Here is a 27,094-nt window from a genome sequence, read left to right on the forward strand (position 1 = left end):
TTGCTAAGTTGCACAAAAACTCAGAGATAATTAACATGTATTAGTGGATTTAAAACAATTTTCCACAAAAAAAAAAGCAGATCAACTTTTATTGCCAACAAAGCGAAAACTTTTCATGCAAAAACTGCTCTAAAACTTAGTACTGGAATCACTTGCAGTAGGGTTGTTACAAAATGCGCGCCTCATTAAAAGCCGCCAAGTAAGAACTGGAATAGCGCTCTTACATTGTAATTTATATATTCAGATAAAAAAACCATCGACACACAAATGGAAATGATCAATCTTGATAAGGGAAACTAACGCGAATAATATGAACTGCAAACATAGACGGATATGTACGTACACTTTTAAAGAATAACAATGGTGAAACTTTGTTGTCTCACTCCCCGTACTTCTAGGACATTAAATCTCTCGTCCTTTCGAAAAAAGTCAAACACCATGAATGACTTTACTTGAGGAAGGTTATTGGATTGACCTTTCGTGAATCCTAGCCCCATGATGGAAAAAATGCTGGTTAAAGGCTTTAAAAAGGCTGAAAAAGACAGTGCTATTCACCTCCTGGTAGGCGCAACACGGCATGGAAATGAAGCTCTGATCGGAACAGGGAAATGACGTCAGCTGCTGACGTTTTAGGCCACACCTTTTTTTGCGCATCGCTCTTTAAAAAATTCATAAAAAATCAATCGTTGGTTTTAAAAATCCGGCCATAATGAATTTTTGTGATTTGTAAGCCTGTCAACATTGTGCAATAGTTAAAATTGGAATATTTGATAGGTTGATACTTCCCTATTGTATCAGAAAAAAAAGGCTGTATTCAGCTTTATTAAAAAAAAAAAACGGGAACGGTTGGACTTAACACCTTCTCCTACGCTCATCAAAGATCGTCGCAATTAGCATTTCGATTATTGTTCGGGAGACTGCCTCCGTAGCCGAAAAATAGCGTTTTATTAGGACTTCAGCTTGGATAAGGGAAAACCCCATCACCAGATTCCACGAAGATGACGTCATGCGTACACTCCGTTGCCGATGAACTTCGGCGTGCGCGTAAAGATTGCAGAAGAATAAAAAGGAGAGAGAGAGAAAAAAAAAAGATAGTCACATGTGATTAAGACAGACCCGTGTCCAGGATTTCATAAAGGGAGGGGTTGAAACCTTTTCACTTTGTAACTTACGGTGTCAAAGGAAAACTAACTACGCGTGTTGAATAGTTCATTTCATTTTAGTTTGATAACTAGGATTTTTTTTTTATACGTTTTGGTTGTGTGTGTTTCTTTTTAATGAAATCTTATTTGTACAGTTGAACATTTTGTAAAAGGGGAAAAAAAGACACACATATTCCTTTTATGCCACTTAATGCTAGTTTTTTTTTTTTTTTTTTTTTTGTATTTCCAGCAAATAACATTGAACAGAAATTTAATGAAAATACAAATTTTATGAAAAAAAAATGCTGTTTCGCATAGAAACATTTTTCTAATGTGTGAAACGGCTAATTCATCCAACACTAAAGGCGTACCATAAAAAAACCTAATAGTAAGCAAAGTATCCATTTTCCCCGCCCCTAATTTTTTTTGATGGGGAGGGGGGGCTACATCCAGTGGCGGATCCAGCCGATTGTTTTGGGAGGGGCCATCCGAAGTTTTTGAACAAACTCGCCAGGGCTGAATTTAGCTCCATGCCGCCCCTAGGCAAATTCGAAATCTGCCCCCCCCCCCCCCAAAGAAGCAAAATATCCTTGACTCAAAAAAACGTAAAAAAGTGTTCCCCAGATTCAAACTGTCAAACTTATGAGGAAATGATGGCGTTTCACATTCTGAGGCGCCCCGTTGAAATAAATGATCACAGTGATCTCCCATAAAATTTTTCGTTCGGCAAATTTTGCTGACGATTCGGCAAATACCATGATTGAAAAACATTTGACTTTCATAAGATGTGGGAAAGTAATCATTATTGAATGACAAGAAAAAATTGTCTCTGTGGAAAATGAAAGAATGCTAATATTTTACTTTCAAGAACAAGAATAACAATTTAATTTAAAAAATGTGTATTATAATAGCAAATTTGCAGCCCCCTGAAAAGTTTGCCACCCTAGGCAGCTGCCTACTCTGCCTATTGGAAAATTGGGCCCTGATAACTCCCCAGAAATTTTATTAAAATGAAGTCTTAAAAACTCAATTTTCGGGGTATCGGGACATTAGGTGAGAGGTTGGATTTAGGAATCTCCCTCGAAAATGTTTCAAAATTTAAATTTCCGAGTAATTTTTGAAAATTCGGAAACTAAAAACACATTTTGTCTATTTTTGATGATGTACGGAGAAAAGTCAGGTTTTGGGCAATGCCCCAAAAATACTTTTTGAAAATAAAGCTTAGAAACCAAAATATTCTGTCATTATACATTGAGAAGTTAGAAGAGGAGGGGTGCTCTTCTAGCTCTTCAGCTGTCCAGCCTAAAAATGCACATTTAGGTAATGTTTGCTTACATTAAAGGAAGTGTAAAGGTGCTTAGAATCCTTCCTTCCTGGAAATATTTTGCCTTTGAGGCACTTAAAATTCGATTTTTAATTATGTTTATACATATTTTAGAAAGGGATGGAAGATTCGTGAGCTCCTCCAAAAAACCTCCTTTTACAGCTATCATCACGATATAAACTAGGGAGGGAGGGGGTCCTATCAAAACTCGTTTGTAATTGAAGTCCCAAAAAAATTCATTTAAGTTGCTTTTAAGCAAGTTAAGTGATAAGGGCTGGATAAGCTTGTTTCCTTTGACATTTTTTCTAAATAAAAGACGTAAAATGCAATTTTTTGCTACATATCAAGGCATTTGTGAAAGATCATGGGAAAAGGGGGTTCTCCCACTAGTTTCGAAATTAAAGCCATAAAAACGAAAATTTAGGCTCTCTTTGGTCTTGTGAACAATAGGTATACTCTGAGAACCGCAACATTTATAGATCGTCCAAGTGTCTGCAGTTGAAATCAAGACATGACGTAAAAGATGGAGAAAAATTTTGGAAAAAAAAAAGTTTTGTTTTGAGGATAGGGATATAATTTATCTCCCAATTAAGGCCTATATTTCTTTTTCAGTAAAATACATGTGTTAAATTTTGTTATCTTCTCATATTTTTTCCTTTTTTTTCCTTAAAAAAATTCCTACAATCACAAGGCTTTGGGGGGGGGGGCATGGCCCCCCTCTAGATCCGCCCCTGGCTACTTCATTGTTTAATATTCTTTTAGATAATTTTCCCCTGCATGCTTACAGCATTGTCAGACTCTTCAACCATTTATCCATCGTTAATTTTTTCAAGCACTTAGAAGCGAAGGTGCTTGGGAATTGAGGAAAATGTTAATTGTTAAAGATGGGGCAATATTAAAGAGGGTGAATACTGTATCAGAGTTTAACTCTAAAATTAATTAAAACAAAATACGTTTTGGAAAATCGTTTAATGATTCATTGATTTTTTTTTTTCAATGAGAGGGGTTTAACCCCTAAAACCCTCCCCTTGGACACGGCTATGGATTAAGAAATAGGGAAAAGATCGAAAATACACGAAATTTTCAAATAGAGACATAAAAAGACTAATTTTTAAAAATAGCGATAGTATAAAGAGCTTCCCCGTGGCTTACAGCGCTGTGCTAGAATTATGCATGTGTAATTAAAAATGAAAGTGAAATAAAGCAGCGTAAATAAATAAATCAAATGGTTATAGAAGGGGGGCTGAAACTTACATTTTCAGGAGAGGGTGGGGATTCTAATTTAACCGAATGAAATTTCTTGAACGATGCACTTATACCATACTTACATTATACTTAATTAGAAGAAAATCATCCAAAAAAGGAAAAGAGAAATCAAATGTTACGATTTAGATTTGATGAATAAGGACCTTTTGGGGAGATCTTGGCGATCTCCCATCACTGATTCACGCCCTTTATTCACGACATGAATGATATTACGATATAAATGCGAATGGTTGCAAATATTTCATTTAATAAATATTTTCCTGAAAACGACTGTGGGGAAAGAAACAGTGCAATATTATAAAGCAATAAATTTTAAAAAAATCGCACGATGTACCCTTTTAATGAGAAATATAAAATACAAACTTATTAAGTCAATTTTACTTTTGTTAAACATATGAATTCCTCAACAGTATTATTTTTCGATCGATCTGTAGTTTTGAAATTAAAAAAGTGGAGGGGCAAGGAGTTTTGAGAAGTGAGATTGAGTTGTCCCGATGTGCGAACCGCTTGTAGCTCCTCCTAAATTAAACCCCGGCTACGCCATTGGTCAACGCCTAAGGAAAAGCAACTGAATACAGAGTGCTAAAATACTGCACGCGTTTTTACCACATGCAATCAAAAGCACGTGTTCAAAGATTGCTGCGCACTAAGTATCTTGTAAATGAAACTCATCCTTTAAAAATTAAATTTAACTCTGAATTCTCGATAAATACCTTTAATTTTGTTCACTAATTTGGAATATGGAAAATTGTCCAAAAGCAGATGTTGAAAGATTGTTGCAGCAAATGTGCTCAACAAACGAGAAAGCAAAAATCAACTTTCATTCACGATTATAATGAAAAGAAAAAAATAGAAAGAAATTACTCATACTATTTGTTTTGTTTGGGACACAATTAAAATTTTAAAAAATGATGATCACAACAAATTGCAATAAAATACTTTCGCATGACCAAGGTTCGCACTTCTTGCGCAAACTAGTTCCTTTTTCTATTTTACTTTTTAAATCGTAAGCTCATTTATGAAAAATTTTTTTTTCCCTTTCTTTATTTTATTTTGTAGAATGATAATTTCAGGTATGTTAAAGAGGAAATATTGTAATTCAATTTCTACTTTATAACAGCACGTGGCTGCTCCGATTTTCGACACTAATTGAAGCGATGTCGATCCTAAGATAGTATTAAAAATAAATGTAAAAATAAAATTCTTGCACTTACTTTGACCATATCTACTATTTTCTTACAGAATGCTCCTTCCTTTGTTCTTGCATCTTCCCGTTTGCGATTCATAGAAGGCATGACGGAAAAAAATCAGAATAGCGTTCTCAGAAAAACGTAGGCTGAGATCGGACCGCGAATTCGCACGTGCTTTGTCCAGTTCACCGCATGGAATTTAAAAAAAAAAAGGGTGCAAGATGTGAGGTGCTGGGTCGGTCAGTTCCCGCCCCTCCCCCTCCCTCCTTCCATTGACATTCGATGGGGAGCGAAAGCGCTGACGTCATGATTTTGAATCTTCCTTTCGGACATCGTTTCCACCTTTCTCCCCTTCGAATATCGTCAATATGTTTGTACACCAGTAAAAAGGCAGGGCGCATGATTAAAATTCTACTGCAGGGGCAGGGCGCGTTTCTTCAGGCCTAAAGAGGGCAGGGCGCATCAGCTCTTTAAAGAAAAGGGGCAGGGCGCCGCGCCCTTTGAAAAACGCATAACGGGACTCGGAGTACGTCCCCAGTGATGATGGATCTAACATTAAGGTAGGAATGATTATTATTTTAGGTATTTTAATATTTCTATGCAGCAGTGTTATGTGCATTCAGATACCGTCTTTTACGTGCACTTAGAGTACGGCTGAAAAGTTATCACACTAATCCATATGAATGAAACAAAGAATATATAACTTCAAGAGGCTTCGCCAACACCGAAACTTTCAACTGGACCGAGGTTCTACAAAAAAAAAGATATTTTGTTACTATTTCAGCATCCATCCCCTCGAAACCTGCACTAGGATATCTTTACCTGTGGGGGACGAATCGGCAGCCGAAGGGGGGGCTGATGAAATAGGAAGCTGTCTCTCGGAGACTTTTTCAGAACACAATGTCAAAGCTACGAAGTTCAGCCATTCCAGACAGCTGGCCAAAACAAAAATGGGTCTCTGGTATCAGTGTGGCTTCGCTTGCTAGCTACATTTAAGGAAATTGTCCGCACATTCTCACAAGTTGGGCACACTATGCTTCCCTCCGATAGAGCTACAGTACAAAAAAATGTCAGGGTCCATCGCCAGTGTATCTATACTCCCGACAAATGAGAAAATGTCCTCAGATATGCTCAAAAGAAAACACCATTCGTTGTTTACAGAATGAACCAGAATGATTCTTTTTGCAGGTGTCCAGTTTAAGACAATTTCAGCAACTAAAAGCATCTGAATAAATGTGTACAAGCAGTGGTTGAAAAAACTGCATTTTTTTTGTAGCGAACGACAACTACTTTGTTACAAATGTAGTTAACTACAACTACTTTTTTCAAAATGTAGCAACTACAAACTACTTTTGAAACGTAGTCGCTACTTTGCTACTTTTCAAAAAATAAGAGATAAAGAGCATACATACACATTAGGGTGCCCCACAAAAAACGTAAATCCATTTTTCAAGTCCCATACCCTCTAATATATTTTTCCTTTTATGTCAAAACAATTGTGCAAAAACTTTTACAGTATTGGAACAACAATTTCTTTGAAATCTTAAACGTTTATCCACGGAAATTCACGGCAGCCAGAAAAAACAAAGGAGTTACTAAATTGGGGGTTATCGTAAATTCATTACTCTTCCTTTTCGGTCATGCTCTATTCAATACAAATATTGGCGAAATAGGAAAAGTAAGATGGCAAACAAACTAATGGTGTCCAACATATAGAACGTAAAAATGATATGCTTGAGGTGAGCTCGTGTTTTTATGAGTCCCATTTCTCTTTGCACCCGTTGATGTACTTAAGTGTAAAATTCGCTCCAGTCAAATTCGCTTCAATATTGATTTTTTTTAAAAAAAGTTTATTTAAAAGTAGTTTCCATAAATCGTTACAAACTACTTTTTTTTTGTATCGAACTACTCGCTACACTACTTTTTTTTTAAAAAGTAGTGCGCTACACTACTTTTTTTAAAAAGTAGTGCACTACACTACAAACTACTAAAAAATGTAGCTACTACAGTAGCGCGCTACAGTAGTACTTGTAGCGCGCGTCGATGGACCGACAGTAGTTGTTATCATTGCTCTAAGCTTATTTTATGACTGCATGCTTTTCAGTCGCCATTTCATGAACGGTCGGCCCCAGGTTCGTGACACTCGACGTGCCTCTTGATTCGTGACAGCGAACGAAACACTGTGTCACGAGGATCTGGCACCACCCATTTGCAACGTAGGAACTTATTTCCCAGAAACATTTCGGTCGAAGATTTTACGGCGCGGATCGTCGAAGTATAGCGCTTCGAGGAACGAATCGAATACAAAAACAAATTTGGGACGTGAAGTGGGAAAGGAATGGGAATCCGAAGTGTTTGCATTCAAACCCAAACTGTGAGGAACGATGTCGTTAAAGAAAGTACGACAAATTGAAATTCAGTTTTGAGTGCGAGTCATTTCGACGCACACGACAAACTTCGGCAGTGAAAACAAAAGTGCATTTAGAAATTCATCACCTTATTCGTTCTGTTACAAGAAGTCCGTTTGCAAAGCTTTGAGTACACAACGCTGTCGCAAAACATTCATGGAATTTAGTTTCATTTCGGGAGAGTAATAATAAAACACACACAGTCTCACTTACCGAGTTCATTTCGACTTCAGTTTTACCTTTTTTGACTTTCGTTCGAGTCTTTGTCAACACAGAACTAAAATAAAAATTAATGACCCCGTTAAAAATATTGACACCAATCTGGCAGAAAAGTCTGAATACATTATTTTTAGCATGATTGGTACGTTGTTTCAAACGTAAAATTCTCCGTAGAAATATATTCAAAGTCGCAAGTCAAACACAAAGTGAAGCAAAATAAGAAATAACAACGTCAAATTGCAAATTACTGCAGCTAAGTGTTTCGGCGTTACGAGGGACGCCTCTTTCAACGCAAAAAGTAATGAGTTTATGGATGAAAAGACATCCACTTCTTGCACTGAAAAAGGCAGTCCTCATAACACCAAAACAGGTGTCTGCAAAGGTGCCCATCCCCCCTGAGTTCAATGGCACAAAACCCCCTTAAAAATCTTCCCCCCTCTTTTATTTTTAGCTCTCTTTTTTTTTTTAAATATTTTTTTTATTTTTTAAAAAATATTTTTTCTTTTTAAATATTATTTATTTATTTTAAATTATTGTTATCATTCATATTTTATTCGAAAAGTTCTGTGCTACGCCAATGACACACACACACACAAAATAAACAAAGAAAATTAAATACAAACAGAATAAACTAAAGTAAAATAAAATACAAACAAAATGAACTGAAATAAAATAAAAGGAATTTAAATTGAAAATAAATCAATAAATCAATTTAAACAAAAAATAAATCAATAAATCAATTTAAATAAATAAAACAATTTTAAAAAATCCCCAACCCCCCAAATTTTTAGATGGCGCAACTTGCACCCCCCCCCCCCCTGTGAGCACCCCTGCATGTCTGCAGCAACCTGCAGTTTGTGCTTTTTGACGTTGTTATTTCTTACTTTACTTTTCAGCACCAAGGTAATTATTTATCTCACAAAGTGAAGCCTCCGCAGAAACCTCGGCTAAAAAGCGTTACGCACTTCACAGAGCAACGTAAGGCAGCAGAGGGATGCGAGTGGACTGTTTAGAGTTTAGGTCCTCGGTGGGCTTCCATCAAAAGAAATTTCCAAATTATACTGTACGGCAGCACCTACGGGGCTATTAGTACTCTCTCTTGCCCAAAGACAGAGGAGAGGATCCCCCCCCCCCCATTTGTTATTTCGTCATTTACACCCCTTTGCTTCCGCCCGCCTCCAGTCATCTTTTGATTGACGAGAACAAAATGTCATATGCTATCTCGATTGACCAGAAAGTGTCTTTCAGAACCTGGAGCTCTCTAATTGTGTACTAAATGTACTGATGACTTATCTGGAGACTTTACGTGATGAAAAAAAAAAGACCTATCTGCTAAAAACTCTGAATATTTTTTTTCTTTTCTGCATCATCATCGGTGTTTGTACATAACTAAAAATTTGCAGCACGATCTTCACAAACTGTAAACCTTACATATTGTTGAAAACTATATACGAAATCATACTATTTTAATAATTTTTTTTCGATTCTAAGTTGTCATATTTAACAAGAAAATGAAAAGATTGGTAACTCCCCATCCCCACACCCCATTTTTGTCATACTGTTCAATTTTTATACTAATTTTGTGCTGAGAGAAGAAAAAAAAACCTTTGCCCCATGTATGATTTATGCTTGTATTTTATCTACTTATGATTCCTTTTGTTTTCGTATTAAAAATAAGCTTCAAAAATAATATAAGTCTTGACCTTCCAAATATGTACAAAGAAATTTGTTTTTTTTTTTTCCAAAATCATACGGAAATTTTGTATAAATTTATTGTGTGAGTCAATGAATGGTCAAAATTTGCAGTAAACATTTTTTGTAGCCAATAATTAAAGAAAACCCTTAAAAAGGTCAATGTACTAAAAGACCCATTAAGCGTGATAAACGTTTCAATGCATGAAAATGAATGTATTTTTTGCACTCTAGGTATTCTGACAGCGCCGAATATTTGTTGCATCGCAAATTCTTACATCTGGTTCTGCAGAGGTTGAAAGAATGTTCTCGGCTTTTTGTTTTTGTACTCATTTAATAAGAAAATCAATAACCGCTTCGGGCGTTTAATGTTGTTTGAGTGATTCGTAGTCTATACAGTCGAGCTATTTATATCCTTTTCCGATCCACAGCACAAAAAAAAAACTAATGATACAACCTTAAAGTCACACATTTACCAGTAATAAAAAAGAGAAAGTTAACAATGAAAAGAGCGCCGCTTGTTTCGATTCTCCCAAGTGAACAGGGCGGAAATATTAGAAGTCAAAATTTGTGAACAGTGGAAACAATTCTAACTTCATGGGATACGAACGAATCAGAAAATAAATTTTCCACTTCTTTGAAAAAAGAATCGATTGAAACACTTACTTTGGAGCTCTGAATTCGTAGTCAATTCCGTTCGAGAAACAAGACACTTCCAAACAGAACAAAATGGTTGCCCGCACAAGCAAACTAACTACATTATATTACATTAGGCGGGGCAGTCAAAGAGAAGAGAGAGGACATTTGCACAGAGTGCTTTTCCTCTTCAATAATTACGACACATGGTAGTCGGCAAAGATGGGGCGGTAGTAAGTGACGTCATACTGGTGGACAAACAAACTCCAAGTGCTGCTGACAACTAAACGTGCTGGTTTACTCGGCTGTCAAAGCATCTCTTTCGCTTCCATGTTTTTCAATCGTAATGCTGCGTGTGATCTAATTTTTGTAGAATTAGGCACTGCTCCACAAATTTCTTGGCATTGAAGAGCATTTATTTTAATACTAGATAAGTTGAAGTGACAAATACAATCAGTGGAAGCTCGTGCCTTAAATTAGTGGGTGGGCCCGCAGTTATGTTTATGGGTCATTCTTCAAAAAGTGTAACTTTTCTGTCACACGGCTTTTACAGTAAAAACTTTAGGGAACAATTAATTTAACGATGATTTTCAATGTCATCAAAAATATATCTATTTAAACCTGACAACAATTTTTTAATTTTTTTTTTAGAAAATTTTTGGTTCACAACCTTCGTGGCGTGTCATACACCTTGTGTGACTGTTTTTGTTGCTTAATAACTTGTTTAATTAAAAGCAGTGATGTTCCCATCAATTTTCCTGAGGGTATACTCCCAGTAATCTACTAAGCACAATTTTTGTAACGTGAACATATACATAGTATGTCATAATATGAAAATTTACGATTTTTATTTATTTTTTTTTATGAGTAAAATAATTGGAACTTAGCTGGGCCATTGTTTATGGTTATTTCTAGAAGGTAACACTTTCTTGTAAGAATGAAAAAAAAAGAAAACAAAAGGTTTCGAAATTGAAAAATGTTTGCGTTCAAAAGTTACGTTTTCTGGAGAATGACCCTTATATGTTTACACAGATAAAATGATGAAAACAATGGTTGGTAAACTAATGCTAAGGAACATAAAATGATATTTAAATCAGTTACAAAATTATACCACTTGATTTAATACTCCCAAACCTGTTTTTGTGCGGTGGATAAGAACCTCATAAAAACAAATTGTTCGTTTTAAAGATAACTTCGTTCATTTTAAAAAACATTTTGTCTGTTTCATAAATAATTTCGTCAATTGAGTCCCAATCTGATTGAAATTTTCATATATCGCGGGAAAAAAATCACACAAAAAAATTCTACAAAAAGAAAGACCGCACAAAAACAGGTTTGTGTGTACATAGATTATACAGGGTGTTCCGTTTTAACCAACAAGACCTTCTTTTTTGCATTAGATTTTCTAGGAAAAAAGTTGATTGCTACAGACCAAATTTTCCCCCATAAATCTGGAAAGGACATAGATATCTGTTTCGGCTTATTTTCAGTACGAAAAATTATAAATTAAAATTAAACTTCGTACACTTTAAAAATATATATTTCAAGCTTTAAAATGATATACAACCTCATAGTTTTGTTGATATTGAAATTTTGGTGCTCAGGTAAACAATTTCATGGAATTGCCCTAGAGCAAATAAATTGTATTTTTTTTCATGCAACCTGAACGTTAAATATTGTTACAAATTCTGAAGTAGTAATTATTTTTGTGGTTAATTTGTCTAAATTTGGCGTTTATTAAATTATCTTTCATCTAAAATTATTGTAGTGACGTGACCTGTAAATAGTTTCTTGTAATGGATATACAGCCCCCGTCCCCTCATTTCTGAATGATAAAATTTGTGAATGGAAAGAAATAAAATAACGGTCTACGATTTTCGGGAATCTTGTGGAATATTCGAGAGTTCTCTTCCGATGTCTATAAAAAGCGTTCCGTATGATAAAAAGTCAGTCTCGAGTTAGTTTTTGCTTGTGAATCGTTGTAGCGGTACGCTGGAGGGCATGTATTGCTCTGTCTTGTGAAGCCTTTCGAGCTGTATTTTTGCGTATTTGGAAGTAAATACGTGTGTAACCGTTGAGTTTACGGTGTTGATTGATATTTGCTTAACTGCTGATGATTAATTTAGCAGTTGTTAACGATCTTTTCTGTACATAGTGTAAATAAATCACCTATGTTTTTCTCAAGAACTGTGTCGTCCTTTCCAGAAAATTGAAGCAGCACCGGAACCCTTAACAATGTTTTTGGGAAGGGCTTCATAATCTTAACTTTATGCATAAAACATTTCGAGCGCCACTTCATATTACATAAAAAAAATATATATAAATAAATAAAAACCAGCATTGAGTATATAATGACATACAGAAGTCCCGCAAACGAATCGGCACTTCGAATTCAAACTGTAATGTTCCTTAAAACTTAAATTCACCTTGCTCGCCAATCCCTTTCATCGCCTGCGGGGGGGGGGGGGGGGGGGGATTGATGGCTTTAATTCTATTTTTATCAATTCATAGATCCGTCCCTATCGGTTTAGATAGGTGAGACGGGGCGGAATGGCTTCCTCTGGATCTCCTGCAATCTCCCCCCCCCCCCAATGTACCAGTACTGAACAGGTAGACATGGTTCGCGTTCGACGAACCTCACCGGTCGACCGATGAGTAACCGGTTGCTAACCGCAGCGTTCTTGAGGGCTGCCGGTTAACTGGTCGCTTCCGATGTCGTTTTATGAGCCTCGCCGGTTGATCTGCCGGTCGACCGCAACTCTAGCTGGTTGATTGGTTGATGGAACCACGTGACATTTTGACCAATTACAGTGACCTCTCACTTATACGCGACCAAAGGGGACAACGAAATTTTCGCGCACAAGTGAGATTCGCGCATAAGTGAAAAACCCCAAAAATAAGCCTTAATACAGTAAGTTATCGACAGTTATAGTAATAGTAATAGTACACTACTGATACTTATGAATAAATACGCACATCATTTCCATTTATGCATTGTAATTTAATAAAAATGTAAAATTTGAAGTTGCACGTTTTGTCATTTTTTATACACTGTATAGTATGTAAGCAAATTCCACAAAACCTAAAAGTTGTCGCGTGATCAGTGTCATAGTTTGTAAGGATACAAACGATCCTCGATAGGCTATGTCAATGCTTTCCGCTTCACCACGACTTTTAGGAAGGTCAACCTTTTTCGCATGTAACCCGTTCTCCCCTCTCGATGTCAATCACGAGACTAACTGCACCCCCAATCGCACACTTGCGCGAAAAAAACGCGTTCTTGGAAACATTTTGAACATTGGAATAAAGGTGTATGAAAGCATTCCAAGAGACATCAAGAAGGGTACAAATCTTCCGATAAGCAAAGCGTAAACAGGCGATTTAACTAAAACTTGAAAAAATTTTATCGCGCATAAGTGAAAGGTGCATTTTAGGTTTCGCGTATAAATGAACAAGAGTTGTTTGAACATTGTTTTCCTATATCGCTGGCAGGGCCCGTGAGAAAAACGCGCATAAGTGAAAAACGCGTATAAGCGAGAGATCACTGTATATGTATTTTTCACCTGCGTAGTGTCTGCGCAAGTAAAGCATTGGTTTCCTAGGAGGGATTCGCCGACCTTCGGCGTCGCTTCTCGCCGAGAGGAAAACTTGATTCTTCTGCGCATGCGCGTCCGACCAAAACCGACGTCGTGAGTGGCACGCTGGAATCACTTGACTTTGATTTCAGCGTCACGCCAAGCAGCGACGTCGAAGCTCGGTGATTTCGCTTCTAGGAAACCAGGGCTTAACCGGTGATCAACCGAAAGCGCTCGATGAAGCATTGGTTCGTGAACCGGTTAGCAACCGCTGACGTCATTTCTGTCACGTGATTAACCAACCGGACGCTACCGGTCGTGCTCGTCGAACGTAAGCACTGATAGTCCGGAGGAGATACAGACAAACGCACGGACAGGTGCGAAACGGTTCACATCGTATTGATAAAGTGCGATTTATTTATTTATTTTCAAAATTTTTGATTTAAGATTTGTTCATGATAATGTGAAGTAGTTTTCAGTTTTTACAAAATCTAAAACGCAGAATTAGAAAATAATGGACAAATAAAATGTTTACTTCTGCACATTAAGTTACAACGTTAATATTGCTCAAGTAACAATTAGTCTTTTCATTAAAATCCAATATGTTTACGAGAAAAAGAAGTAGTTCCTCGTAATATCGCACACACATGACTTATTTATTCACTTTTGGAGCAATAAAGACCCGAAAACTCGGCCTAATAGAAACCGAAAAGTGGCCAAGTTTAGGAAAACGCTGGGTTGACGAGAATGCACAAGCAACAGGTGTTTTTGGTGGGGAATTTTACGCCCTATGGTGACCGAGTTTTCTGGATTCAGCCTTATTATCGAGTACCGAGTTTTCGGAGCTCTCCTTTATTACCAATATTGTTAGTAAGTAATATGTTCATTGTTCTGGATTTCACACAGAGGAAACTGATTTTACATATTTTAATTAGAAAATGGAAACAAAAATGCAAACTTTTATGCAAGTTTTTTAGAAATAAATTCGCTAATGCTTTACAGAAGTCAAAATACTTTTCAAAAATAAAAAAAGACATTGTTGTTTCCCACCGTTTTATAATTGTTTAGCTTAACTTTTTCCTTCATTCTTTCTTTCATTTATTGAGCAATCACGATTGCTTATTGCTTTCATTTGACTGTTTTGATGTGCTATCATTTTATTTTCCCCCGCTACCCTCTGCAGCATCACGGTTGACCGGCTCCTCACGATGCTGCTCCTCTAGCGAAAACCGTCTCCAGGTTGCATCCATGTCCTACACACACGCGCATACATACACTACACACACTCGCACGCACACACAAACACACATGTACACATACGCATACACCTACACACATACACAATTAGATACACACACGCACACATACAGACACCTACACACATACACATACCCCCCCCCCAACACACATTCATACACAAAACTACCCGCACACTTATGCCAGCACACAGACACAAACACACATGCCTACACACATACACATACCCCCTACAAACAAAAACACATACACCCCCACACAAGCCTTCATACACACACTCGTGATTGCGAAAAACATAGTTCGATTCAAGATGACAAAATTCAAATTATTATTATTATTATTTTTTTGAAATGAATGATCATGGAGATGAGTCTGTAACATGCGCTGATATTAACTAAAAAGAGGTTGAAACCTCAATCGGGGGTTGGTCATATAGCGAACAACACTGTAAAGCTATAAGTCGTTTCATTTTTTTTTCTTTTGGAAAATTATATCACAAACTTTTTTCACCAAAACTTTTTCGGTTGGAAACTCTTCCAAGAATTTCCAAATTTATTATCTCTGATCAGCTTTGAAACATCAACCCTCCAAATGTACAATCATCATTCAATTTATGCAAAAAGTTGCAGAAATAAAGTACCGAACAATTTATAAGTTATTTAAATCGAAAATGTGGCTCTCGTCACGATAGCAGACGTGTAAAACTAATCTATCCGGCATGGGAACTGAAATACAGAGACGTATTTTGCTGTCGGTAATTTTTAACCCTTCTCCGAAGCGAATTACCGAAGTTGAAATATTCCGGACACATCAAAGTAACCAACTTCGGAAAGATGACGTCATGCGTCACGTGACAGCTTCAATTCCGAGAGTGGAACACTTTCCGGATAGATGGAAGTAATCGCCATAGATACAGACAGATACATACAAAGGTACGCTCAGTTTTTAACTATATAAGATGATGTACAATTAGAAGAAATATACAAGACTAAGAATGTGCATGAAAATAACAATTAGTAAATTGGAAATTTTAGTTTCCATTCAATGATCATTTAATGCAAAAATAAGAAAAAAAATTAAAATTAATTTGAATTTTGACATCTTGAATTCAAATTGTTTTTCGCAATCACGAGTGTGTGTGTGGGGGGGGGGGGGGTATGCGTGTTTGTGTCTGTGTGCAGGCATGAGTGTGTGGGTAGTTGCGTGTAGGTGTCTGTATGTGTGTGTATGTGTTTGTGTATGTATGTATTTGTGTGTGTGTGTAGGTGTGTGTATGTATGCGTGTGTGTAGGACATGGATGCAACCTGCAGACGGCCTTCGCAATAGGAGCAGCATCGTGAGGCGGCCAGTCGACGGTGGTGCTGCAGAGGGTGCTGGTGGGAAAATAAAATGATAGCACATCAAAACAGTCAAATAAAAGCAATAAACAATCGTGATTGCTCAAAAAAAAAACCGATTTTTTTTTGCTGGCAGAAACCAGCATTATCTTTAAGGGTCTCATCACTTAATAGGCCAACTAGACTGTGGCCTACAGCATTCGTTTCTTGGTGCGCCTAAATGGCTAAAACAGTTTTAGCCAATGGTTAAAATTGTAAAGTTTGATTGGCTCCAAAAAAGCGGCGCTCCCTGATATCTTAATCGGGATCTGGCAGTATTGAAAATTTTGAAAGCGACAGGGGGAGGGGGGATATCTTTCTTATCTTAAAAGGTAAAATGGCATTAGGCATAAAGTAAACAAAAATAAAAGTTGCTGAAATTTTTCCTAAATTCTAACATTTTGAACTACGCCGTGCAAACACCTATAAAAGTTACATCATTTTTTTTTATTATTATTTACCGAAAATACAACTACACTAAAATGCAGGGACGGAAAAAACAGACATTTAAATGGGAAAATATTTCAATTGATTTTTTTTTTTTTTGGTTACCTACCTTATCACGCTGATTGTATTCTTGTATTTCTCGCAAATGATGATTCAAGAAATAGAAATAACATTTAAAAAAAATCGGACTCTTAATTTTAAATTCAGTACTACTAAAGTAAGAAAAAGTTGATGCTCTAATTCATTTAGGTTCTTCAATTTTCGACACAGAGCGAAATTCTTTCACCGTAGTTTTTTTAAGAGCTTTCTAATGATAGCAAATTTAAAAATGACGCAGTCAATACTCCGAATAGAAAAAGCAATTTTGTTCCACTTTTTGATTAAAATTGGAATTTAAAAGAAAAAAAAAACATTAAAAAAAATCAAAGGGCACAGCCCATGTTCCAAAGCAATATTAACCGAAATTGCATGAAAATCGATCAAACGTTCTTGGCTGTAGAAAAGTCACAGACATACATACATAAAAACTTTATTCTTCCCAAATAGGTAGAGAAGATAAATGAACAAATTATAGTCATAAAATTTTGGTGAATGTAAACCACAGGGAAGACGCTACTTAACAAAATTCAAAACATTACAATTTTCTGCCAGGATTGCATTTCTTAATAAATATGACTAGAATCAAACATCAGAAAACAGATATCGAGAACTAAGGCCCCCGTATATACGAGCCGACGCATCGGCTTAAGATCAGCCATTTTGGATCGGAACGCGTGATTGAGTGGTTGTCTTTTCTGGCGAGTAATCGCGTTTGATGATTTGTTGGGGGAGAATTTCTAATCTAATAATATCTCCCCAATGTTTCTTTGATACTAGCAGAGTGAGTTCGGAAATAAGACTAACAAGCTATTTCTAACTTTCATGAAGTTTATTTAAACAATATTGTAAATAGTTAAAACACGCTGTAAATGATAAAAATAAATACTAAGATCATAATCTCTCCACATGCTACTTTTGCATGAGATAACTAATACTGCAATGCAAACTGCATGACTATTGACTAAAAACTTCGATGAAGTAAACATATTGGGAAATAAGCCAATTCCAGCTCATCATTTCTAATAAAGAGCGAGCGGCACGAACAAGCAAGTTCGAATGCCGATCGAGCGACCGCCTACAACGACGAGAGATGATCAAAAAAAAAAAACGAGAACATATGTTGCGAGCAGTTTAAATATCCCCCCGGGTCATTAGCATATCCGAGTCACGTGAGCGGACACTCGTCACTGCTATCGTCGAGCACACGTGCCATCAGATTCCTTCTAGAAACTTTCATGTGACGTCATCCACTTCGGAGTTCCCGACAAATGTGGACGAAAGTGAAACCAAACATTCGGTCGATTCGACCGACGTGAATGAGTGCTGATAATAGTCTTTTACCCCAGTCATGCAGAATGATTGGCAATACATTATAAGTAAGGAAAAGCATTCGATTCGATTCGATTCAGAGTTACAACTGACTTCAACTGCATTTATGTCGAGGTCTGCATACTGAGTGCCTTACCTCCATTATTTTATATACCGATAGATGGCAGCACCATCACCGGATCGAACAGTTAATGAGAATTTAGAACTAGTCCAAGAGCTAATAGCTACCTGGTACTAGCACCCCCAGAGGTATCGTTTCACTTGGAGGACATTGAGACCACGAGCATATTTAACGTCGCCCAGTCCCCTTTAATGACGACGGTGGGTCTTCGACCAGCAAGGATCGAACCCGAGGCCCTCCGGCCCCGAGTCCAATGCCTTACCGATCAGGCTACCACGGCCCTTAGGAAAAACATTCTTTTACTATTGGTGTTGTGAGGTGATGGGATAGGATTATTTACTGTTGTTATTAACAGGCATTTACGCCTAACATGATTGTTCACTGCGAGCGACTATTAGCGGCGCGTGAATTGTTTATTAAGTAGAATACAGTAGAACCTCTCAATAAGGGACACTGAGGGGACCAGACATTTTGTCCCTTAAATAGAGGTGTCCCTTATTCGGAGGTGGATGAATGGATGCATGCCGTATACTTAGTAGTATAATATCACACTAAGCATTAACTATTAACACTTAAGATTAAGCGCTGAAAATGTTTCATGATGTTAAATAAAATTCATAATTTTTTACATTTCTAAGTTAATATTATTTTATTACTTAAAATTACGTATTTTTTTTTTGTAATGGTAAAGCGTTGTAGCATACACAAATAATTTTGAAGCAATCCAATACATGCTTTATGTTTTGTAATTTACAATGTAATACTATGTGAATTACAATTAATGTTCAAGTTTTTAGTTTTATATACAAAGCTTATTAGTTGTTGAGCTCTCTCCGTCGACCCTGAACCTGCTGGAATAAATTTTTGAGAGGTCAAATCATGCATGTTATTTTCAGCAAGTTTTTTTACTACACATTTCTTGTTTCCTTCACATGTTTATGTCAAACTTACCTCAATTAATTTTTAGAGAAAAAGTGAAACTTGAATTCCAGTAAATTCCCTTTTTCTTATGCGTTTATACGTTATTTTTTCCATTTTTTGCTTTGTGACTGTCCCTTAAACAGAGTGTCCCTTAATTAGAGGTAAATACATGAAATTCCCTATACAAAGGGACTGGGACCAGAATAAATGTCCCTTAAATAGAGGTGTCCCTTAGCAGAGGTTCTACTGTATTACGTTCGGCAAATTTGGTGAAACTCAAAACTTTGCTGTGGTAACCTTAGCAGCGCAACAATGAAAAATCCGATCCGAAATGGCTAACCTTGAGCCACTGCAGGGTTGCCACTCAATTTTGGGAAAAAAATTCCCTGTGCTTTCCCTGTATGAAAATAAAACATTACAAACGAGCGAGCACTGATTATTTGGAAAAGAACATTAATATCTTGATAATTTCACCACAGGGTAAAAAAACGAAACACAAATTTCTAAATAAATAAGGGAAAATAAATACGAATTCATAATAAATGAAATAATAGCATGGTGGTTGCATATATTCAACTTTTTATTCAAAAAAAAAAAAAAAAAAAAAAAAAAAAAACTTCTCTTAGCCATGGACCTAAAAGTGTATAAGTGACCCAGAACAATGATTATTGACGACTCATTTCATACACTCTAAATTATCATGAAATTCAAGATTCTATTTTTATGATAAATATTTTAATATTTACTTTTAAAAAAAACTTCCAAGCAAAATTACCATTTTTTATTTTACTTTATTTCTGAACTTTATTAATATTCTCATTATAATTATTACTATTTACTTAATTTTTGGTAGTTTATATATTTGGGAATTGATTTTTGTAACTTTAATTTAAGAAGGAAAAAAAATTCCCTGCATTTTCCAGGTTTTTGAGGAAATTTTCGAAATTCCCTGGATTTTCTCTGTTTTTTTGTTGATTTTTGAATTCCCTGTGTTTTCCCTGTGGCGTGGCAACCCTGCTGCTGCCGCTTTGTCTTCAGGATGACTCTTCATGTGCCTCAACCAGTACGAATGGTCGGAGAAGGCTTTCAGGCAACGCACGCACGTAAACGGCTTCTCCCCCGTGTGCACCCTCACGTGCGTCTTCAAGAACGCGGCGTGCGAGAAGGCCTTGGGGCAGTGCTCGCAAGCGTAGGGTTTCTCCCCCGTGTGCCTGAAGACCCACTCAAGTGGGTCTTCAGGCTCCCGGCCGTGCGGAACGCCTTCGAGCAGTAACCGCAGCTGAACAGCTTCTCGTGTGCCAATTTTTGACACAGAGCGAAATTCTTTCGGGGTAGTTTTTTTAAGAGCTTTCTAATGATAGCAATTTAAAAAATGACGCAGTAAATACTCGGAACAGAAAAGCAATTTTGCGCCACTTTTCGGTTTAAAATTGGATTTAAGAAAAAAAAAAAGAACAAAACCACATTTAAAAAAAATCAAAGTGCACAGCCCATGTTCCAAAGCAATATTAACCGAAATTGCATGAAAATCGATCAAACGTTCTTGGCTGTAGAAAAGTCACAGACATACATACATAAAAACTTTCTTCTTCCCAATTAGTAGAGAAGATAAATGAACAAATTAGTCATAAAAATTTTGGTGAATGTAAACCACAGGGAAGATGCTACTTTACAAAATTCAAAATATCACAATTTTCTGCCAGGATTGCATTTCTTAATAAATATGACTAGAATCAAACATCAGAAAACAGATACCGAGAACTAAGGCCCCCATATATACGAGCCGACGCATCGGCTTAAGATCAGCCATTTTGGATCGGAGCGCGTGATAGAGTGGTTGTCTTTCCTGGCGAGTTATCGCGTTTGGTGATTGTTCACTGCGAGCGATTATTAGCGGCACGTGAATTGTTTATTGAGTAAAATATTACGTTCGGCAAATTTGGTGAAACTCAAAACTTTGCTGTGGTAACCCTAGCAGCGCAACAATGAAAAATCCGATCCGAAATGGCTAACCTTGAGCCACTGCTTTGTCTTCGGGATGGCTCCTCATGTGCCTCAACCAGTACGAATGGTCGGAGAAGGCTTTCAGGCAATGCACGCACGTGAATGGCTTCTCCCCCGTGTGCACCCTCACGTGCGTCTTCAAGGACGCGGCGTGCGAGAAGGCCTTGGGGCAGTGCTCGCAAGCGTAGGGCTTCTCCCCCGTGTGCACCCGCAAGTGGGTCTTCAGGCTCCCGGCCGTGCGGAACGCCTTCGAGCAGTACCCGCAGCTGAACAGCTTCTCGCTCGTGTGTACCCTCTCGTGTGCCTTCAGGTTCGCAGGCAGCGCGAACGTCATCGGGCAGTACCCGCAGGCATGGGGCTTGTCGACGACGTGGATCCTTACATGCCTCCTCAAATAACAAGCCCTGGTAAACGCCTTGGGGCAGTACTCGCACGGGAACCGCTTCTCGCCGGAATGGACCCTCATGTGCCTGTGGAACTTCGCGGGGTTCGAAAACGCCTTCGCACAGTACTCGCAGGAGTACACTTTCTCCGTAGAGTGGGTCCTCACATGCCGCTTGAGGAGGGTGGACGTGGAGAACGCCTTTGAACAGTACTCACAGGAATAACACTTCTCGCCGGTGTGGGTCCTTATGTGAGACTTTAGATTCGAAATTTGGGAAAAGGCCTTCGAGCAGTATTCGCACGCGTACGGTTTCTCTCCCGTGTGGTATCTCCTGTGGGCCGCGAGGTTCGAAACGGTGGCGAAAGTCTTAGAGCAAAACTCGCACGAATGCGACGTCTTTCTTGTGTGGAGCCTCCTGATGTGGCACATTAAATTGGTGCGCTGGGCGAATGTTTTTGAGCAGTATTTACACAAATATGGCCTTTCGCCCGTATGGGACCTTATGTGCGCCGATAAATTCGAAGCGTGAGTAAACGGGTGTGAGCAAAATTTACATACGTAATTCTTTTTGCCAGTATGAGCTTTTTTGTGATGCTTCAACTGTGAAGCATCAGAAAATCCCTCCGAACGACATCCACGTGGATACAGCTTTTTAACGGTGTGGCTTTGAATGTGATGTTTTAGCTGTGAAGCATCAGAAAATCCCTCCACACAGAGCTCGCATGCATACGACTTTTCACCAGTGTGGCTTTGCATGTGATGCTTCAGCTGTGAGTCATCAGAAAATCCCTCCGAACAGAACTCACATGGATACGTCTTTTCCCCAGTGTGGCTTTGCATGTGATGCTTCAGCTGTGAGTCATCAGAAAATCCCTCCGAAGAGATCTCGCATGGATGGAGCTTTTCACCAGTATGGCTTTGAATGTGATGCTTCAGCTGTGATTCATCAGAAAATCCTTCAGAACAGATCTCGCATGGATACGTCTTTTCATCAGTGTGGCTTTGAATGCGATGCTTCAGCTGTGAGTCATCAGAAAATCCTTCCGAACAGATCTCGCATGGATACGTCTTTTCCGCAGTGTGGACACTTTTGTGATGCTGTAACTGCGAATCATCAGAAAATGTGTCTGAACAACATTCACGTAAAAATGGCTTTTCGTCAATGTGGTCTCTTACGTGTTGCTTTAACTGTGAATCACCAGAAAAAGGCTTTGAACAACAGTCCCTACATTGGTTTTTTAAATCACATGCCATTGTTGAACAATAAAAACTTGGTAGCAAAAAATTCCCAAAGCTATAAATCTTCGCAAAATTGAACTGTCCAATATTCTCTCAGCTAGCAATTATTTATAAAACAGACCTTGAATCATCAACAGAAACAATTATTCACTCATGACTTTACCAAACTGCGAGAAGAGAGATATTAGAAGAAAGATATAGAAAGACTATTTGTTTGCAAGCAGTTGCAACACCTCACTCCAATAACCAAAACAAACTGACACACAAAAAAATGCTTTCTTCAGAATCGTGGTTTAAAAAGTAAATGTTCAACAGCGATTTCCTTGGTATATCCAGTCCACATGGAGACTTCAAACTTGACTATTAATGCTCCCATCTGTGAAATAAGCAAATATTTGCCGTACGTTCAAATTAACTTAAGAAAATGTTCAGTCGGTTTAACGTTGCTACAGGATTTCAAACAGGAAAAAGTAATAAGAAACTTTTAACACAAGAGTTTAAAACTGATGATTGGATAACCAATGAAAAGTTTACTTTTCAAGTGCAGAAATTTTGATTCTAACTGATTAGCAGTGATCAGTCATGAAATGCATAAAGATCTCTTGATTAGCAGTGATCAGTCATGAAATGCATAAAGATCTTTTGATTAGCAGTGATCAGTCATGAAATGCATAAAGATCTCTTGATTAGCAGTGATCAGTTATGAAATGCACAAAGATCTCTTGATTAGCAGTGGTATGCATGTTCACATAAACCTGATTTTACGTAAGCACATAACAGAATTTTAAGATTTGGAACAGTTGATAACTTCTGATATTATACCTTTTGTCTAAAAAAAATATTCAATCTCAATCATATTGAAAGATATAATTGACGAGAAAAAAGAATTCCGTTGGTTCTTTACGAAAATGCAGATTTGCTGTATTTTCTTCAGTTGACGCTGCTCATAAATATTTCACGAAAGAGCGCACTGATCAACTGTGTTTTAACAACATTTAAACGAATGTCTTTAAGCACAAGTGTGGGCTTGTTCACCCGGCAATGTTTGACAACATGATTGGCAGTTAAGAGAAAATCACTTGGGGCTAGCTTCTTAAATGAAATTCCTTCAATGAATAAGCATATGGTGGTGAATACTAATGCAGAGCTTAAGTTAGGACGTAATATTTCTTATTCTCCAGCGGCATCCAGTCTTGGGTATTGCTGAAAATAAATCAAAGAATTAGTGTACATTGAAGAGATAAAAAAAAACCCTTTATCCTCACAGCGTTAGAAATCAAGAAAAATTCCTACTGGTCCTTTGGATCAGTCAAAAGAAATGTATACTGGTCCGCAGACAACATCACGGGCCCATTTTAAATTTAAAAGTAATATGCTTGCTCCTAAACTAATTTGCACTTTATGATTACACTAGCAAAAATACCCGGCGTTGCCTGGGTCAGTAATAATTGTGAGAAACAATCGCTACTTTCTTTTGTTTTCTATTTTAACTGAAAGAACTCAAAACACACCGCTTTGACGTCATTAAAAATTGAGCTTCATCCTTACCCATAAAAGTAAAAAAGCAATAAGTATAAAGAACGAAAGAGTATTCATTTAGAAACGAAAGCACAAAGTGAAGCATATAAAAATTTGAAGAATTTCCAAAATATATCTAACAAAAACAAAGATCACTAAAAAAAACTGTGCGCTTTATTTACTTAAATAGTACACACACACACAAAAAAAAAAAAAGAAAAGAAAAAATGCTCTCTGCTATGTTTACCTAAGTGTGCAAAAAGTGAGTTTCCAAATGTTTAAATGACTTTAGACTCATGTTTGCTCCGGAGAAGCCTTGATTCAAAATTTACATTATGATTACTTTTAATGTTGCTGTTGTTAGGCAACGAATTTTCGAAACAATGGGTTTAATCTTTAATCATTTGATGTGGAAATTACATGACATTTACTGTTTTCGATCACGACGTTCTTAAACTAAGTTTTTTAGCAATAAATTATAGCCTAAGTTGTTCCCCGATTATGTAGCTATCTATGGTGAAAAAATGGTTAAAATCCCACAAGTAGTTTTGAAGTTTACCCCGGACATCCGGACAGAGATTAGCCCTTTATGTATAAAGATTTATTAATTTAAATATAATTGCTCATTTTCAAATAATTTATTGAACATTAAACAAAGCACTAAATTGTGACTATTAGTACGGACATAAGTATGAATCTTGAAAGTGCAAAATTACTGTATTGCAAATGAAGCTCAAAATGATAAACTAACAATGCAAAATAAATAAGAGTTAAACATTCTTCTACTGATGAGGATTTTTTAAAAATACTTAATGTTTCAAAATTTAAAATTTTTTGTTTGGCAAAGTTTGGCAGTAAAACATTTAAATCTGGTGTTTTAAACAGTGAAGTGTACATGAAATACACCGCCAGCTCAGTCATTTCCAGCCGAGGACTGCAGTTTCGTGCTTATTAGCACTCAGCAGCCCGGCATAGGAAAGTGACTGAGCTGGAGATGGAAAACCTCTTAAGGAAGCCAAGAGTGCGGAACAAACTGGTAGCTAATATAGAACTAGCAGACCAGACGAGCGACCAAAGCAATGGTTCGGTTCAACTCGAAGATTGAACGCGAGGCAAGGTATATTCAGTAAATTACCGCCCATTAGCCAGGGCTAAAGAAGAAATACGTGAAATACACCGCCAGCTCAGTCATTTCCAGCCGAGAACTGCAGTTTCGTGCTTATTACAGCTTGGCTGGAAATGACTGAGCTGGTAGTGTATTTCACGTATTTCTGCTTTAGCCCTGGCTAATGGGTGGTAATTTACTGAATAGTGAAGTGTACAGTTTGAAAACCAATTTCATAAGGCAACCCTTAAAATTGACAACTAAAATTAATTGTGATCAGAAACAGCTAGGGGTTGGTGGTCCCACGGACCACTGATTATATTTTTATGATGGTCCGAGGCAAGTTTCACTAGTCTGGGACCAGTGGACCAGCAGTAATTTGTTATACTCTGTATACTCTCAAAGTTTTTTTTAGATGTATAGCGTATAGCCCTCAAGCTCCAAAAGATTTTCATAATGACATACAGTAGAAGACCGTTATAACGCACACCTTGGGACTAGAGCTTTTGCGTTATACAGGTTTTTGCGTTATACAGATCATTTCACAAATTTTGAAACTAATATTCAAAAAATATCTATATATTAGCACTTCAGAATGAGTTTTATCTGCAATGAGTATTAAAGCATCTATTACAATTAGTTGTTAACAATTAAATATGTTTCACAATCGAAAGAAAGTGCATTATCCTGCACTTCTGCTAGCTTTATGGTTTGCATAACAGCTGCATTTTCAAGAGCCATCTGGTATTTCCTATTTACTGTAAGTACTAATTTTCCCTTAAAAGCTTTGAATTAAGATAGAAATATGAGAAACTATTTCAAAATTTGATTTTCCTTACAATTTTAGTGCTTGCAAGGCAAAACAGAGGGATTTTTTAAGCTTCAAAACCTATTGTTTACTTCTGAAAAGTTGTGCGTTTTATAGAGAATTGCGTTACATAGGTCGGCGTTATAACGGTCTTCTACTGTATACAATATATATGCATACAATATATATGTATATGTATACAATTGCATACATATATTATGCATAGTTGGTTACTGGGAGTATACACTCAGAAAGATTGATGAGAACATCACTGGTGCCGAAACACCGTTTTTAAAAAATCGCGGACCAGTGACGTTCTTTTTCGGAAAAAAAGTGTAATCGTTCAGTAATAAATACTTTCGAAAAACAAATTTAAGAACGAGTAGGTTTTTTCAATTCCTTTTTTATAAAATATTACCATAATAATAAATGAATTTAAAAATCTTTACTAATAATAAAGCTGAAAGTCTGTCCGGAGGATGTCTGGATCTCTGTGACGCGTATAACGCCTAGACCGTTTGGCCGATTTTTATGAAATTTGGCACAGAGTTAGTTTGTAGCATTGGGGTGTGCACCTCGAACCGACTTTAATTCGACGTGGTTCTTTTTCTATTCCAATTTTAATAACAAAATTATCATAAGATGGACGAGTAAATTACGAAATTATCATAACGTGGAACCGTAACCTGGGCACAAGCCCATTGGCGAGATACGAAATTATCATAACGCGGAAACGTAACATGGGTACAAGCCAATTGGCGAGAAAATTCACCATTATTCGTAAGTATACAGGCGAACCAAAAGACCTTTTAATTTTTCTATTACAAATACAAATACAAAAGCGACGACCAGCAACAGGCTCTGGTCCCAGCTAGACTGGTCCTAGTCAATTTACAATCCCTAGTGAAGATCAATGGCCCTCTTAAAACTGTCTACTCCCTTGCTCATTACCACCTCTTCCGGTAAGCTGTTCCAAGGTTCCACTACCCTGCTAAAATAATAATTTTTCCTAATATCCATGTTAGCCTGAGA

General features: G+C 37.1%; 1 protein-coding gene across 1 annotated transcript in view; it reads right to left on the reverse strand.

The window, feature by feature from the left end:
• Positions 1 to 22,646, reverse strand: part of LOC129232429 (protein phosphatase 1 regulatory subunit 12C-like) — a 42,912-nt gene extending 20,266 nt beyond the window's left edge. Inside the window, exons 1-2 of the mRNA XM_054866574.1 lie at positions 21,951 to 22,646; positions 9,908 to 9,916 (exon numbers count right to left, since the gene is read on the reverse strand). Of these exons, the coding sequence (XP_054722549.1) occupies positions 9,908 to 9,916; positions 21,951 to 22,646 (705 nt within the window). The remainder of the gene's footprint in view (positions 1 to 9,907; positions 9,917 to 21,950) is intronic.
• Between the last annotated feature and the right edge of the window lie 4,448 nt (positions 22,647 to 27,094).

Source organism: Uloborus diversus, unplaced genomic scaffold, assembly GCF_026930045.1.
Source record: "Uloborus diversus isolate 005 unplaced genomic scaffold, Udiv.v.3.1 scaffold_12, whole genome shotgun sequence".
Lineage (NCBI taxonomy): Eukaryota > Metazoa > Arthropoda > Arachnida > Araneae > Uloboridae > Uloborus > Uloborus diversus.